General features: G+C 53.4%; 1 protein-coding gene across 1 annotated transcript in view; it reads left to right on the plus strand.

Annotated features, from left to right (window-relative positions):
* Positions 1–8,864: 8,864 nt before the first annotated feature.
* Positions 8,865–16,862, plus strand: part of Galnt16 (polypeptide N-acetylgalactosaminyltransferase 16) — an 89,710-nt gene continuing 81,712 nt past the window's right edge. Inside the window, exon 1 of the mRNA XM_015991934.3 lies at positions 8,865–9,171. Coding sequence (XP_015847420.1) covers positions 8,995–9,171 — 177 coding nt within the window. The 5' untranslated portion in view covers positions 8,865–8,994. The remainder of the gene's footprint in view (positions 9,172–16,862) is intronic.

Here is a 16,862-nt window from a genome sequence, read left to right on the forward strand (position 1 = left end):
CATTGATTATAGGTGCCACTGGACTAGAAGAATGCAGGACCAAGAGTGTGGACCTTTATATATATATTATATATATACAGTACTTATTTATTATGTATACGGTGTTCTCCTTGCATGCATCCCTGCACGCCAGAAGAGGGCGCCAGACCTCATTACAGATGGTTGTGAGCCACCATGTGGTTGCTGGGAATTAAACTCAGGACCTCTGGAAAAGAGTGTGGACCTCTTTATCTTACATTCTCTTGGGTCTCAGGCCTGATCTCTTTGACCCTGGGACCAAGTTTGCAAGCCCTTGGGCTAAGGCCTGTTCTCATGTTCCAGGTGATGAGAACCTTGGTAAAGAAATAAGCATTCCTAAGAACCTGAATCCAGGGCCACGAAGCAGGACATCTGGCAGACTTGGGGGGGAAATGACAGTCCTTCATCCTCACCCAGGGATCCAGAAGCCCTAACTCGTGATGTGCTTGGCCTCTCCTCATGCCTGGGTGCTGGGTATGTGGTAGTCACTCAGTGCTGAGTTTTCCTCCCGTGCTTCTGACTGTTCATCTCCACCCTACCGATTCATGCGTTCTTCCTGAGGTCTAGACAGCCCAACCGAGAGCTCAAGTTCAATTGAACAGCCCTCTCAGACCTCCCCTCCGGGGCTCATGTCAGTTCACGGTCCCCTTGAGCCAAAGGACTTCTCTCCTAGGCAGGACATTGATGTTCTTCTGCAATCCTTTCCCTTACCCCCACAGCCATCACCAGATCCTTGGAGTCTACCCTTTCTCCCCTGCTCTGGGCAGTCACTCCCCTCATCCAGACTGGTCACATTGCTGGGAAGGTGACAGTGGTGTCACTGTGACCCTCCATCAACAGTCTTTGGCCTACTCACTAAACTTCACGCCTGGGAACTTCATGCTGTTTTAAAAGCTTGGCTTTCCTGAACATGTACAGATTTCTTGTTAGGGTCCCGAAGATTGTCCCACGGCCGCCGCATTGCCACTACTGTCCTTTCAGCCATGTGCCCCATTCCTGTGCTCCCAGACACGGTGAGTCTGTCACCTAAGGCTCAACTCCCAGTGACTTCCGAATGGCAACGGTGCCCCTTTGTCCCTTTATAGATCCTTGTCATCTGTGATTATGTGTTTGTTTTTTCTGCTGTTAATTCTAGGGCCCCTCAAAGGCTAGAACCAAACTTTATTCACAGCACCCAGCAGGGTCTGGCGTGGTAAGTACTCAAGAAAGAAAGGAAGAGTCTAGAAACACCACCCCAGCAGGCAAATGGACACCCATGCACAATCTCAGGAGGCTATTGACATTTTAATGAGACAGAAAGTGGTGGCATGTGAATGGCCACAGACTGCCCCTGATCATTTTATTCGCTCATCTGTTTACCAAGCCCAGATATTTAGAACATGTTGAGATGTTGTTCAGCACTGTGCCAGAAACCCACAGTATACTGAGGAAAGCTCCTGGCCTGGCATCACGGCGGGCCATGTGCTCTCTGAGAACCTTGACCACTCAGCCCTGTAGAGGCTGTGGAGGAGAGAGAGGCAAAGGAGGTCGAGTTAGGGAGGTTGGGGGCCTTGAGAAGGACTTTGTCTCTAGGACCAGTTCTCCTGACTACTGGCTTTACTAGTGTACTTCTTTTAAAGATGCGTTCTTTGCTGTTAGTAAAGAACACTTGGCACTTTCCAAATTAGTGCAAGGCCTCGGCAGGAGTGTTAGTCTCAGTACAATGGCTGACTCAGTTCACAATCAATTCATTGTTCTGTCGGTCGCCCACCAGAATGGAGGTCATTCCTTCCCTAACTGATTAGGCCCTGGCTTAGTCAGGGTTACTATTGCTGTGAAGAAACACCATGACCTCAGCAATGTGAGGAGGAAAGGGTTGATTCGGCTTACACCTCCCTATCACTGCTCATCATCAAAGGAAGTCAGGACAGGAACTCAAACAGGGCGGGAACCTGGAGGCAGGAGCTGATGCAGAGGCCATGGAGGGGTGCTTCTTACTGGCTTACTTCCTATGGCTTGCTGAGCCTGCTTTCTTAGAGAACCCAGGCCCAGCAGTCCAAGAGCCCCAATGGGCTGGGTCCTCCCCCGTCAATCACTAATTAACGAAGTACCTTACAGGCTTGCCTATGTTGGATCTTATGGAGACATTCTCTCAATTGGGTTCCCTTCCCTCAGTTGACGAGACTGTGTCAAGTTGACATAAAATTGTGCTGGCTGGTTTTACATAACTTTTTTTTTGGTTCATCCCCAAGACCTCAGATTAATAAATATCACAAGTGTAAAACATATTACAAACTTAAAAGGCCCACAGTCTAGCACTTTAAAAATTTAGTCTCTGTAAAAATCCAGAGCCTCTTTTAAAATCCAAAATCTGTTTCAAAAATTCAATGTTTCTCAACACTGGGCTCCTATAAGAGAAAAAAAAAAAGCTAAATATTTTCTCACTTCAAGAGGGAAGAACCAGGGCACAGTCACAATCTGAACAAGGCGAAAACCTCACTCCAACAGTGTAAATAATTCAATGTCCAATGTCTGGGATTCACTCATGGTCTTCTGGGCTCCTCCACGGGGTTTGGGTCACCTCTCCAGCTCTGCCCTCTGCAGCACACACAGCTTGTCTTCAAGGCCTGGCCATCTCCACTCCACTGCTGCTGCTGTTCTTGGTGGTCATCCATGGTACTGGCATCTCCAAAATGTTGGGGTCTTCTGCTGCAGCTACCAGTAGCCTCTCCGGGGTTCTCTTGATGGTGCAAAGCCTCAGCTTTTCTGCATGACCCCCTTCAATCCTGGGGCTTCCACTGCTCCTGAGGCTGCACCTTCACCAATGGCCTCTCCTGGGCTCTCCTAGTGCCAAGCCTCAGCTGCTCTCCATGACCCCTTCATGCCTTCAAACCCAGCACTACCTGGGCGATTCTTACACTACCAAACTTGGCTGCCAGCAGGAAGTACAATCTTGTAGCCCCTGGAGCACAGTCTGTGTGCTGACCCTGAGGAAACACTTTCCAGAAGACTTCACCTCAGTGATGGTGGTCTCTTCTCAGTCATAGCGGACTCTTCAGCCCCAGCTGACCAGCATCCATTGTCCTAGGAAAACAAAAGTGTTTTCCTTTAGTGTTTGTTAATCACAGCTGACTCTTCAGCCCCAGCTGACCAGACTCCACAGAGTCTTCACACAATGGCCCAGGAGAGTCTTTGCTTCTGATTCTTCACAAGTCAGGCCTCCATCATCACACTGCTCTTGACAGTCTCATCTTCGAAGCTCCTGTAGACAAATAACTGAGCTCTCTTTACACTCAATGGATTTTCTAGTCCGAAGTTCCAAAGTTCTTACACAACCTCCCCAAAACAACATGATCAGGTCTGCCATAGCAATACTCCACTATCCTGGTATCAATTTTCAGGACCCTAAAACTTTTCTTATCCCCTTATCCTGAGACAGCAGGGTTTAACGTCTAACTCATGATTGGAGGACAGAGCCACTTGCTCCAAGAGAAGCAGTTAGGGACTCATTATCTGTCCCTGCCCCTACAACAAGTGGCCTTTTTTCTCTGGACTCTGGTCCTGTACTCATCTCTCAAATGTTTGACTTAGGGAGGTCCATGCATCAGAGGTCCATGCTTGTTTTGGCCCCATTTTTTTCTTTCCATCGACAAATGTTTGAAGAGCATTTTTTCCCCAGAGCTGAGGACCGAACCCAGGGCTTTGCGCTTGCTAGGCAAGTGCTCTACCACTGAGCTAAATCTCCCAACCCTGAAGAGCATGTTTTGTATGCCATTCCCATAAGCACTGGGCAAGCAGTGATGAACACATGTAAGAATCTATGAGGCAAGGTGGCTCAGTGAGTAGACACTTGCCACCAAACCTGACCAGCTGAGTTCCGTTCTCAGACCTCACACGGGAAGAGAACCAACTCCTACACGTTGTACGACTCCTACAAGTCCTACAACCGACCTCCACATGTGCACCATGGCATGTGCTGTGCCCACCCCCTGCCAAATTAATAAGTGTGGGAAATAAAAGAATAAACAAAAAGAATCTATGAGGGGCCAAGGGGAAGACTCAGCTGGTAAAAGTACTTGCTGAACAAGTCCAGTAGCCTGGAATCCATGTCAAAAAGGGGGACATGTAATCCTAGCACTTGTACTGAGAGATGGGAAGCAGAGACGGGGGATTGACCAGGAACTCAAAGCCAGCTAGCCTGAAGTATGCAGCTCAGCAGTAAAACCTAGAGACCCTGCTTCAAACAAGGTGGGAGACTGTCCTCTGATCTCCACACGTGCACCGTGGCACACTGAAGTGTGTGCAGGCAAGCATGTGTGTGCACTCATGCACATGCAATACACATGCACACTTATACACACAGAGGAGGGAGGGATGGAGGGAGGGAGGGAGAGAGAGAGAGAGAGAGAGAGAGAGAGAGAGAGAGAGAGAGAACAAGCCTGATGGACCCTGTTCTCGTGAAGTTTACACACTCCAATGGTGGAAACTAATAAAAGCCATTGCTTCAAGACAAACAGGAAGCAGATGGTTGATAGGACCAGAAGAGCCTTTTCGGAGAGCCGGGTTCCCCCATCTGCAATGGTCTCCAGAAGTTCAGCATTCACCTTTCCCTTAGCGACAATTGGTGTGTTGAGCATGGCTAGCCGGCCAGCGAGCAAGTGTTCCAGTGGGTGGCTGCTGACCTTTGCAGGCATGGGTCTCCTCACTGTAGAGGGGGAAATGAGAGAGCCTTCTCAAGGGGTAGGACTCCAAGATTCTGTGTCAGCACTGTGTGTTCGTTACGTGTTCACATATGGTCTGTTTGTGCTTCCAGCCTTCTTTCCGGCTCAGAGCAGACAGGTACAGTGGGAAGAGAGGGTTTAAAGCGGGTTCTCTCACCTGTCTTCTGGGCCTCTGATTCTGCGGCCGTGGGGAGGAGGCTTCTGGGTCTCAAAGGTGACGGGCACAGAGAGGGTAGGGTCCTGCTCGCCCGTCCACTGTCTCCAGGCAGCTTAGCAGAAGCTCTAAAGAAGCAGCTATTCATCTGGGGGCAGGGCACTGCGCCCTGGTGGTAACGTGAGGTGTGGCTGGAGAAGCTGCCCTGGGGTCTGTTCTTGGTAGTGGTGCCAAGCCCCTTTTGTATATGCTTTGGGAAGGCTGCAGGGAGGGCCCTTCCAGACCCCACTCCCCCCCCCCAGGCGGCCACAGCATGCCCATGGGGATGGACCTGTAGAGCCCTGGGGTGACCCTCTCCGTTTTCATGTGTTATTTCATCCCATCTTTCCCAACAATACAGCAGACAGTCAGTGGCCCTCACTCTACAGCTGAGAAAACAGCCTGACAATTGACCCTTCAAGCCACCTCCTAATAGGTAACAGTCAACACTGAATTTACCTGGCCTGCTCCCTGTCAAGGGCTTATGCTGATCTGGACCCCCCTCCATTGCCCACTCTTCTCAGTTCCCACCCAGCTGCCCTGGGAGGGGAGGAGAGCTCTGGGACCTCTGTGAACCCGGAGCTGGTGACATTTTGTTCAGCTCACTTCCGAGCAGTGGCTTTGGCATCTGTAGAAGAGGTGAACTGTGTCTGAGAGGAATTGCCAAATGGCCGACGATGCCTGAGGTACTAGAAGCTGGAAATGGATCTGCAGAAGTGACAGAGGATCCTGTCTCTCCATGTGCCTCCCTTTACCCAGGAGGAAACAGGCTTGGGGGTGGAAGTGAGGTCCCTGCACACACACAGCTCTCCACTGGTCTCTGGATACGGGCACCTGCAGGCCTCCTGAGGGCTGAGTGTCCTCATCTGCTAGTGTGATGATTAGCTCAGCTCAGAGTGTGGGAGCTCTGCAGAGCATAGATGGAGGGCTGGCCCAGTGCACCACCGGGAAGCCTCAGATCACCTCTGGGCATCATGAGTACTCTTGGTGTTTTCAGAAATCCAGGACTGTGAGGAGTGTGCAGGTCTCTCAGGGCGACTTTAACTCTAGGCTTCTGCTAGGACCTACTCCTAACATCAGCAGGGAAATCCCAGGGAGAGCTAAGCTAGGCTCTGTTCTGGGCCGTTCGGGATTTGAACCTGGAAGATTAGAAGCTGTATCTGAGGTGGCAGCTCCTAGTCCCCTGCCTGTCCAGAGTGTCCACGGCTGAAGGGGACGTGAGTCAACCTTTAGGTCAACTTTCTGTCAGGTGGGATCACCACTTCCATGCTCAGGGAAGTGCCCACCTGAGGCTGTGCTAGCAAGACCACACTGCAGTGCTCCTGTGTGGTGGAGCTGCTGGTGGAGAGGCTTCTCCTAGGGATGGAAGAGGTAACGGTTTTGGCCCCTGAGTTCTGAGGTCCTGAGGAGTAAGTGGTAAAACCGGCAGAAACCCCCGCCCAATTCCAGCTCCTCTTCCGTTTTGTTTCTGAGACAGGGTTTGTCTATGTAGCCTTGACTCTCCAGAAACTCACTCTGTAGACCAGGCTGGCCTTGAACTCACAGAGATCCGCCTGCCTCTGCCTTCTGAGCGTTGGGATTAAAAGCGTGCGCCACCACCGCTGGCAACTCCTCCTCATAAAATGTCCCCTCTGGTGCCATCAGAACCTCACTAACCTGATGCGGGTCTGACCTGGCCCAGCTCCAGCTCCTGCACACAGGGGTGAGTTGGGAGCCTTTCATCATGAGCGGCCTGCCCTCTTTCCCCAAACTCTCAAAATTAAAAGCAACTAGAGATTCCGATGCACCCTGGCCCTCACACGGTATGACTCAACACCCCCTGAAGGAATCCCAGGAGAACAAGGCTGGCCCGCCGCCTCTCTTGTTGGTTACTACCACACTGGTCCTGCCTCAGACCCGCTGCTCTTTCCTGTGGCTCCTCTGTCACTTGGTCTTTACTGAGGGTCACATTGCCCACTGGGCCATTTTGAGACCTCCCCTCAAGACAAGGTCCCACAGCTTCAAACTCACTATGCAGCTAGGGTTAAAATCGAACTCTTGATTCTTCTACATCGACCTGGGTCACAGGCGGGTTCCGTGCCTGGCCCTGTTTTTGGACATTTCTCTAAGGCCGAGTATCACTATTGCTATAAGGATCCTGGGTTTTCCTAAAGAGAACCCTGGGATTTCCTTCACTTCAGGAGACACGTAGCAAGCTTCTATTAGGGTTCAGTGCCAAGTGCTGGAAATACAGAGAAACATCATCTCATTTCGCTAGTGGCTGCCGGTGGTGCTGATGCTGATGTGGGAGGCAGGACATGCTGTGATCTCACTATTTGCCTCATCCCCCAGATGACTTCATTTGCAAGCCTGTCCGTCTTGGATTTTCCAAAGAACCAACATCGTCCAAAAAGTACCACCCTGCCCATTCTGGCATTCAAGACCTCCCAGAATCCAGACCTGCCCAGTCTGGCCAGTCTTAACCCACACCAGGTCTTTGCCAGTATCCAGGACTCTCTCCCTTTCCACATGAAGTATTATCCTATTTATTTATTTATTTATTTATTTATTTATTTATTTATTTATTTATTTATTTATTTATTTATTTGGTTTTTCGAGTCAGGGTTTCTCTGTGTAGCTTTGCGCCTTTCCCGGAACTCGCTTTTGGAGACCAGGCTGGCCTCGAACTCACAGAGATCCGCCTGCCTCTGCCTCCCGAAGTACTATCCTCGGGGCCTTGGCTGTTCTTGCCCTCTCCTCACTCCTCTCTGCCTTAGGAGTTCCTTTCTACCCCCCGGATTTACCCACCTTCTCTGAGAAGCCGTCCTAAAGACCGCTTCACAAGCCTATACTTTCGGGAATCATTTCTATAGTTCCTTACTAAAGACCGCTTTGCAATAAATCGTTTCTTCTGCGGTGCCTACTTGGGTACCTCACAGCTATTCATTGAGTGTCTTCCCATGCCTGACAGGCCCTGGCCAGCCCTGTCTTCTGCCTGGAGCCTGAATTATTCACACCTGCTTCTCACCTCTCACCCACTCCAGGGCCTCCGCAGAATCAGAATCTCAATGATGTCTGTCCTGTCTCTCACTTTATTTTGCACTTTGTCAGAAGGCTTGCAGACGGGGCTCTGCCCATGAATCGAGCCCTTTGGCCTGGCCTCTGTGGCCTCCCTTCACTCTAACGGTATGGGGATGATGCCTCAGGATTCTTCAGGGAACAGTAAAGCCGGGGTGGAAGGGAGCTACGAGAAAGCTAGGCGCCTCGGGCTAGTGAAAGATGTCCAGTGATTGCATCCCTGCACTTGCATTGGCTGTGTGGCAGCGCAGCTTCACCTCGCTCTCCGCGAGTGTCGAGCGCATCAGCTTCCACCACCCTCCGCCTCGGGCCACCGAGGCGGCTGGGAATCTTGGGTTGCCGAGGATTCCGGTGCAGAGTGAGGACTCTGCCTCCTCGCCAGCCTTGGCCCCTTCGAAGGACCCGTTGAACACACCTTGAACCCCACGCCAGAGCGCAGTTCACAGCGCCGCCCGGAACTGCAGCTACGCGACGCGAGCCAAGGCCAGGGGTCGCGCATCTTCGCCGGTGACTCAGGGCCGTTCGGCGGTGGGGTGGGTGGAGGTGGAGAGACAGACCAGGGCCGCGCGGGGGCAGCGGACCGTAGTGGGGGTAGCTGAGCGTTGAGATCCGAGACCGGCTCTGGCCCGTCGCCATTCCGCCCGGGCGTCTGTCTAGCCGAGGCCCCGGGTGCGGGAGGAAGGCCCGCGCTACTTCCCAGCGGGCGCGCTCTTCAGCCGGTGCGCAGTGGCCCGGGCCGCCCGCGGCGTCTGGAGCGCGGAGCCCGCTAGGCGCGCGAATGAATGGGCGCCCGGGGCCGCGCGCGCTCGGGGCTGAAGGGCATTAGGACCGTGAGGATCGCTCCGCGCTCCTGTCTCTTCCTATCACCCCCACCATCACCACCACCACCTCTCTCCTTTTTCTGCTCTGCAGGACTGAGCAGCCCGGCGCGAGCGATAACAAACAGTTGGGGCAGTGAGCGCCCCCCGCCCCGGCTCTGAGAGCACGCCGGCCCCGGGCCCCACGCGGGGCGCCCGTCCGCCCACCATGAGGAAGATCCGAGCCAATGCCATCGCCATCCTGACCGTAGCCTGGATCCTGGGCACTTTCTACTACTTATGGCAGGACAACCGAGCCCATGCAGCATCCTCCGGCGGCCGCGGCGCGCAGAGGGCCGGCGGGAGACCGGAGCAGCTCCGGGAGGACCGCACCATCCCGCTCATTGTGAGTACGCTCTGCGTACCCGGTGAGCGGCGGGCGGCTCGCGTTCTGCCCCCGCGCTGTTAGCCCAGGACGCGGGGCCCGGCCGGGGGCTGCGTGCCCCGGGAACCGTTCAGGCTTTGTATATGTTCAAGAATTCCTGCCCGTTGTTATGGCAACCTGTGCCGGCCCGGCGGGGCCAGGGTGCTTGGATGCAGGGAGGGTGACAGCGTGTGGGGGCAGGGAGAAAGTGCTGCAAGTTTGGTGGGCCCGGCGTGCGCGCGCGATTGGGAACGTGGCGGCTCTCGCGGCCCCGCGCCGCCGGGGGCTGGGGACCGAGGGGGCTGCGGGCGCCTTGCCATCCCCAGAAGGCGGCGGGCCCTGGAGTGCAGCGAGCGGGTGGTGGGAGCAGAGCGCGTAGGTGGCGGTGCGCACCCGGTCTCCAGCCTCTGGGGTAAAGGACGCCGGGTGGCGGCGTGGGTAGGGAAGGGTCGCTGAGCGCTGCCCTTGGCTTAGCGCCTCCTCATCCCAGATCAACTTGGATCCGTTTCTTCGGCATTGACCCCACTCTTCCCCAGAGGTGTTTTCTGGCTTCCCGGGGACCGGGAGAAGGCTTGTCCCGTAGGTGCTTGCCCCGACACTAGGGTCTGCAGAAGAAGCGGACAGTGTCTGCGCCTGGGCTGGGCAGTTCCCTCTCATGAGATCACCCTCCTGACGTCTGAGCGAGCCGGGGAAACAAAAGCGGTGTAGCACTCCAGGAGCCCCGGCAGAGCAGGGGCGGGAAGGGAGGGGGGAGGACTTAGCTGCACCGTAGACCCCCATGGGGGCTTGAGGAGCCTGCAGGGGGCGTTCCTGTCTTCGCTTCCACCTGGTCGACTGGTGATGGCTTTGTGTGCCCAGGCCCAGCACCTGTTGAGGAAAGAGACTGGGACTCGTCGCGAGACCGCTGGGAAGGGAGTGTTCTTCCTATGGGGGCAGGTGACCTCTTGGGACACACTGCTGGGCAGGGGCAGCTTGGTGCGATCAGGACCAGAAGGAAGAGCAAAGAACTGTGAGGGAGTAGGAGGGTAGGGGGAGGGTGCGATTCTGACCCGGGAAGATCTGAACCTGGGGGAAGAGGAGACAGGAACTCCTCCGGAAGGCGCAAGGTCAGGAGTACTGATACCTGTACCCAGTAGAATACAAGGCATTTTAAGTGAAATCCAAGAATATGAAGATGGTTCCGTAGATACCCTTCCACAGTCCCATCCTGCCACAGATGCTCTCACATCACCGGACCGAAAAAGTAAGCCAGGTGGTGGTGGACTGAGCCTTTAATCCCATCACTTGGGAGGCAGAGGCAAGCGAATCTGTGAGTTCGAGGGCAGCCTGGTCTACAAGTGTGAGTTCCAGGACAGCCAGGGCTGCACAGAGAAACCCTGCCTTGGACAGCCAAACAAAAACAAAACAACACAACAACAACAAAAAGGAAGCAAAAACTTACCGATGGGATCACTTTCTGGGTCTAGTGGGAAGAGATCTTAGGTCCTAAGGTTTGTGTTTTAACCTAGATTCCAGGTTGTGGTGCATTTCTGCAAACAATACTTAGGAGGTCCCCTTGTCCGGTACCTAGGACATGGCTTCCAAAGCACCTACCACTGTTTGGACAGAATGGAAAACACACACACACACACACACACACACACACACACACACACACACACACACACAAACCTGTACACGCTAGGGCCCTGAGATCCATGTGGACTGGCTGCTTGGAACGGGAACAACAAAAACATTGCCTGCCTTGAGACTCCAGTGAGTTCCCACACTGTGAGTCTGAGCTGCCCTATTCTTAGTCCTGGGTGACTTCAGCCCTGGTCTCAGCCTAAGGCCAGCAAGATAGGGGTGAGGCAGGCTGGTCAGATTCCCCACCCCTTTCTCTGATGACCTGTCAGGTGGTGGCTGTCATCTAGAAGAGGAGGAGGCTAAGGGCTGGGCAGGCAGGAGAAGAGAGTGGAGACCACACAGAAACCTTTTGTAGCCCCTGATGCAGAAGCCTGAACCCCGACTTTGGCTGGGACACCCCCGTCTCCTGAGCCTCTCGGCTGAGAGTCCCAGGATGGGATGTGCGTCCGTCCGTTGGGGACACCGTTGGGATCCAGCACACATGTTGAGGGATGAGATTTAGAAGTTATGGGGGGCAGGGCACTAGTGAACACTTCCCTGCCCCTCAGTCCTCCAGACGACTTGTTGCTGGTAAGGGGCCGAGACTGGGAGCTCCGGGTAAAGTGTGCAGGGGAGTTAGGGGGCTACCTGGGGGCGGGCGAGTGAAGGTACAGAACAAAAAGTCAAGAGTGGAACTCCCGGGGAGCTGAGTGGCAGGACTTGCTACTTGGGAACACAGCCAGAGCACTCTCTATTCTTAGGCTTTAGCCTGGGATGTCTCTTCTGCCAGCACCGGGCTGACTGCATGCAGGCTGCACCCGAGGTTGTCTTGCATTGTATCCCTGTGTTGAGTAATTCACTTCCATGTGGTTCTCAGCCGAACACAAGCTGCGCACGCAGGGACCATGCTGGATGCTTTTTGCATCCCCACATTGATACACACAGCAAGACTTAATAAGCACCTCTTTGATAAAGGAGTGCAACAGGATTTTTGCTCGCCAGGAGCAGTGAACGGCTTCAGCTTCAGACCTCCGCATTACTTATGCACAGCTCCAACCTGACCCAGGTAGAAAGGCAAGGCAACAAACACATGCTTGAGAGTCTTCGGCCTTTGCTCAACTTAAAAGGGGGCAGGTGCCGCTGAAGATTTGATTGCTCTCTAGAAGTTTTGGTAACTACACGCTGTCGGCCATTTCCAAACATCTCTTTGTTGAGTTGGGCCATAATTTCAGATTCTTCGAGAATGAGGTGGCCAGCCCTGTTGTCAGAGGCTGCGCAAATTCAGACAGACATCATCACCACTCCCCCGGGAGCCGGAGAGCTGAAACTGGAAAGGGAGGGTCCGTGTGAGAGTCTGGGCCTGGAGGCAGCTCTGCCTTCACCCTGGCCTGTTCAAAGCCAGCCAAGTTGCTTCTGGACCTTGGAGAGCTTGTTGGGCCTTGTGGGATGTCGGCATGGCAACCCCATGGCCAAGTTTCTCAGAGAGGCCCTGAGTCTCGATATTCTGTCTTGCGCTCAGCCTGTGTGTCACAGATGGGAAGATTTGGTTGTGGAAGCTGAGATCCAAGGGAGAAGGGGACTCCATCCCTCTGGTAGCTTTACCGCGTGGCAAGGCTGGTTACAGCTGGGCTGGGCTGGGCAAGGCGGCGGCATATTTGGAAACATCCCCTTGAATCTGCGCTGATCTACACTGGCAGAGGCTGCCCTTAGATCTTTCAGGGAACTCCATTCACTAATACGGATTTGTATTTTATTTATAATGTGTGTACATTTGGAGCTGTGGGAATATGATTTGCCTAAATGATAGAAAATGATTTTGTATTTCATTTGCCTAGGTGCCCTATGTGAGAAAGAGGTTAGGGAGAGGAAACCGCTAATACCCACAATTCCCTTTTCTAGCATGTTCAGATGTAAAGTGTCCATGGGTTCCACTCCTGGGCTGTGGAATGTGGGGATAGCTCAGAGGCAGCCAAGGCTGGAGAGAGCTCTCACAGGGATGCCAGAGGCCCGAGGGCGTAGGGTGCATCTTAGGATGCTGCTCATTCCCCCAGCAATCCCATTATTTCTGTGCAGTAACAGCAGCCCCCACCAGCCGGTGATTCCCCACTAGGTGCTGGGAGGCCCGAGGGAGTTGGCTTCCTTCTGTGGTGGTTAAATTTGTCAGTTCATCCAGCAGAGGAAGCTCTGAGGTAGAAAAAAAAAAATACCATTTAAGGTGGACCGGGTGGGGGGTGGGGGGGCATTGAGTGGTAAGACTGCCTCAACTGCCCAGGGAATTGTCATGCTGTAGTGGAAGAAACCACCTTGAGGTCAGAGGGGAGCCTGTAGCCAAGCTGTTCATTATAGTTAGAAGATTGGAGATGTATGCCCAGCCTGCTTCTTCAGGGAACCCAGAGCACCTTCGCATGAGCAGCAGTACAAGCCTTCCAGAAACGAGCAGGGACAACAAGCTTTCCTGTGAGGTCAATTCATGACCCCCCGGGGCACCAAATTCGATTCACTTAGACACCAGGCTTGCACTGGACAGTCTCATCCTGTGCTCCGCCTGTTCTGACAACTGATTCAGGCCACTTAGTCCAGCCTGTGTGATAGCTACCTGCTCTGTGTTACATTGGGTGATAGCTACATGCATTTGATACTTTTGACACTGAACAAGTACTTCCCAAGCTTTAGCTCTGAATTCCCACCCTCAACAGCCTCGTGAGCGAGGTGCCAACATGATGTGCAGTTAACACAGGAGTAAACTCAGGCTTATCGAGTGAGTGCTCTTGAGGTGTTTAAGACTCTAGATCCGCTGAGCTGGCTTTTCCCTGGCGAGATCCTGGTTGACTTCCCCCACCTCCCATCTCTTCAGATCTACATCCCTGCATTCACCACCACAAGTCAAAATATTGGGGGGGGGGCGGGGGCGAGGAGGAGGGGGAATTGTATCTGTCCTGAGCAGTACAGGCTTCGCCCCTTGTCATTTTATAAATGATACTCTAGAAGGACTACTCACATTTACATTGTAATCACCGTGTAAGAATCCAGATGTGGAACATGGCCCAGCAGTTAGGAGCATGTACTGCCCTTGCAGAGGAACCAGATTTGATTGCTTGTAACTCCAGCTCCAGATCCATAGACCTCTTCTGGCCTCCATGGGCACTGCACTCAAATTGCACAAACCCACACTCAGACACACACAGATACACATAATTAAAAATAAAATCCTAAAAGAGAAACCAGGTATAATATAAAGAATTCAGAAGGTTATGCAGACACTTGGCCATTTTATTTTATTTTTGAGACAGGTTCTTATTTTGTAGCCTTGGCTGGCCTGGAATTCACAGAAATCCTCCTGCCTCAGTCTCCCCAAGGGCTGGGATTGCAGGCACAGTGTTCTTTCCTACTATATATAAGAGATTTGAGCTTCACTGGGTTTTGGCTCTTTGATAGACTGGCAGAAAGACAGACCCAGGATGCAAACAGGGGCTATTGAAAAGGTGGGTGTGTGGGATGGTGTGTGGGATGGTGTGTGTGTGTGTGTGTGTGTGTGTGTGTGTGTGTGTGTACACACGCGTGCACATGCCCACAAGCACGCGGTTGTGAATGGATGCCCAGTGGCCACTGTGAGGTCCAGTTCTGCTGCTGAGTTGTTGGTCTCCTCACCACCCGGAGGTAGTTCTAGAACCAACTTCCTTTGGAGACTGGGGTCCAGGGACTAGACCGGGCCAGTGGGTGCAGTTGCAGGGAGAGAGAGATTTCTTTGCAGCGGAAGGTAAGACTTTCCAGCCCGAACCAGCCTACATAGTTCTAGGCCCACCGGGGTGTCTCTCCACAGGCCCAAGTCAGCAGATAAATGCTTCCAATAGCAGCAGGTAGGGGAGAAAAAAAAGACTCACTGTCATGAAATAGGGTCCAATTATTGCACAGCGGGAGACCTGGCACCCTGAGAAGCTGGGCTGGCCTGGCAGGCTGGGGCTTGGGAGGAGGGGGGGTGAATAAAGGAACCTCCAGCTGCTGTGCGCTCCTCCCCTCGGTGACTTCAGAGCGGCCCAGCAGGGAGGGAGGGAGGGGGAGGCCTGCGGGGTCCCCGGCTCGGCTGAATAGCCAGGGGGTGGGGCTTCAGCAAATGTCCAGCTCCAGACAACTAACTAGGGCCTCCTTTGGTGTTTTTGCCTGGCAGTTTCAGGCACCCCCACCACCACCACCACATGCTTCCTGACAAATTGGCGGTTCTTTCTACCAGGGTCTTGGCCTTTACTTTCCAGGGCAATGCGGACTGGCAACACCGCACACCACACCACACCACACCACACCACACCACACCACACCACACCACACCACACCCTCACCCCCGTAACTGCTGTTTTAGGGAAGAGACTGCAGGACACAGGCTCAGGATGGCCTGTGCCCTTACCTTCCAGGTTCCAGCCACACCCATGGGTAGTCTGGCCAGAGATTCAGGGCCACCCAAAGGACTTTGCTGAGCATCTTGAACCAGGAATGATCAGGAGATTGGGGGTACTTTGGGTAAGGGGACCAACAGAAGAACCTTGGGTATTTTTTTTTTTAATGCTTTACATAAGGCTTCTTTGGGCAACGTGTGGCTGGCATGGAAGTAGGCTGGTTTCAGGGAAAGCCTCCTCTTGCTGTAAAGGTGCAGCGTGACTCCCTGAAAGTCCAAAGCAACTTTGTCACCGCTCATGTGCTCAGAGTTGTGAGACCAGCCATCCTGGGCTCTCCCTGGCTCCTTGATGGCCCTATAGAGGAGCCGGCCCCAGGAGAAACTGAGGCTGGTGTTTGAGAAGGTGGCGCATGGGGTGCGGCGGGTGTAGAGAGGGTGTGAATGGATGTCCGGGGACCACTGTAAAGACCAGCCCTGCAGCCGAGAAGCTTGTATGCTCAAGGTGAGTGGTCCTACTCTCTAGGCCGGGTTCTCAGCCATCCTGCCCAGCTCAGACTGCAAAGGTAAGGGAGACCTTCCCCTGGGTTCAAGGCCTCCTCTTCGTAAATTCAGGAGAAAATAAGGCCAGAGGGCCAGGCGTACCAAAGCCAGTCTACTGAAGTGCTGGAAACTTTGACATCTCCATAAGGAACATACTCTCCCTCTGACTGGCGGGGAGCCATGTGGCGGCTTCTGCTGAAGGTGTCTGAGTGCATCTGGGATGGGCAAGGGTGTGCTTGTAGAAGTGTCCCCAGTGGGCTTAGACCTTTCAACAATTCACAACCGGAAGGAAGCTACAAAGACCTGTACCCAGAGCCTTGTTATCAGAAGACCGGCGGCGTTTGATTGCCCTTAGGCCAGAGCCTGGGAAGAAACATGGTTTAGAAAAATGAGTTTTCGTCGCTGAGCGGGTTGGTCATCTCTTGGCAACCGTTAGCTTTTCCGTGGTTACACATACAGCAGCTCAGCAGGCAAAGATAACGGAATCCCTGGGAGCTGCAGGACATACTGGAGAGTGACAGGTGACGGACAGCCAAGGGCCAACCAGAAATGGAAGTGACTGCTGTTGACCGCACTGGCTGGTCGAAACGCCGAGTGCATCACTTATTTACTGTCCTGACTGTTGTTTACGGTGCACGTACTGTGTGCCAGGACTGGTACAAGCATTGAAACAACAACAACAAAACAGGTGTAGTCTCTGCTCTGGAGGAGCTTGGGTCCTGGGGATGGTGCAGGCCATAAACACACGGACAAGGCGGCAGGAAATCCGTGAAAATGAAATTGGAATGCGATGGAAGAGGGTAGAAAATTGGGTGGATGGAGGCCAGGAAGGGTCTCTCTGGTAAGCTGGGATTTGAGCAGAGGCCTGAATAGAAAGAGACTGAGCCATGCAGACGTCTAGGAAGAGATGGTTGAATGTAAGCCCCATCCTTGGCGTCCTTGGCTAGGGCAGCCAGAGCAAGGAGTCAACAGTCAGAGGTGGAGGCCAGATCCTTAGGCTTCAAGGGCCGTGGTAAAGACAGGTTCAGAGATACATCCCTGAGTCGCCAAGAAGTGACAAATTATATTCAGTGTGCCGGCTTGGTAAGCCAGGGAACTGTGTCATTCACTTCAGAATCATTTTCCAGCAAGATGATCAAAT

Source organism: Peromyscus maniculatus, chromosome 14 (genome assembly GCF_049852395.1).
Source record: "Peromyscus maniculatus bairdii isolate BWxNUB_F1_BW_parent chromosome 14, HU_Pman_BW_mat_3.1, whole genome shotgun sequence".
In the NCBI taxonomy this organism is placed as follows: Eukaryota; Metazoa; Chordata; class Mammalia; order Rodentia; family Cricetidae; genus Peromyscus; species Peromyscus maniculatus.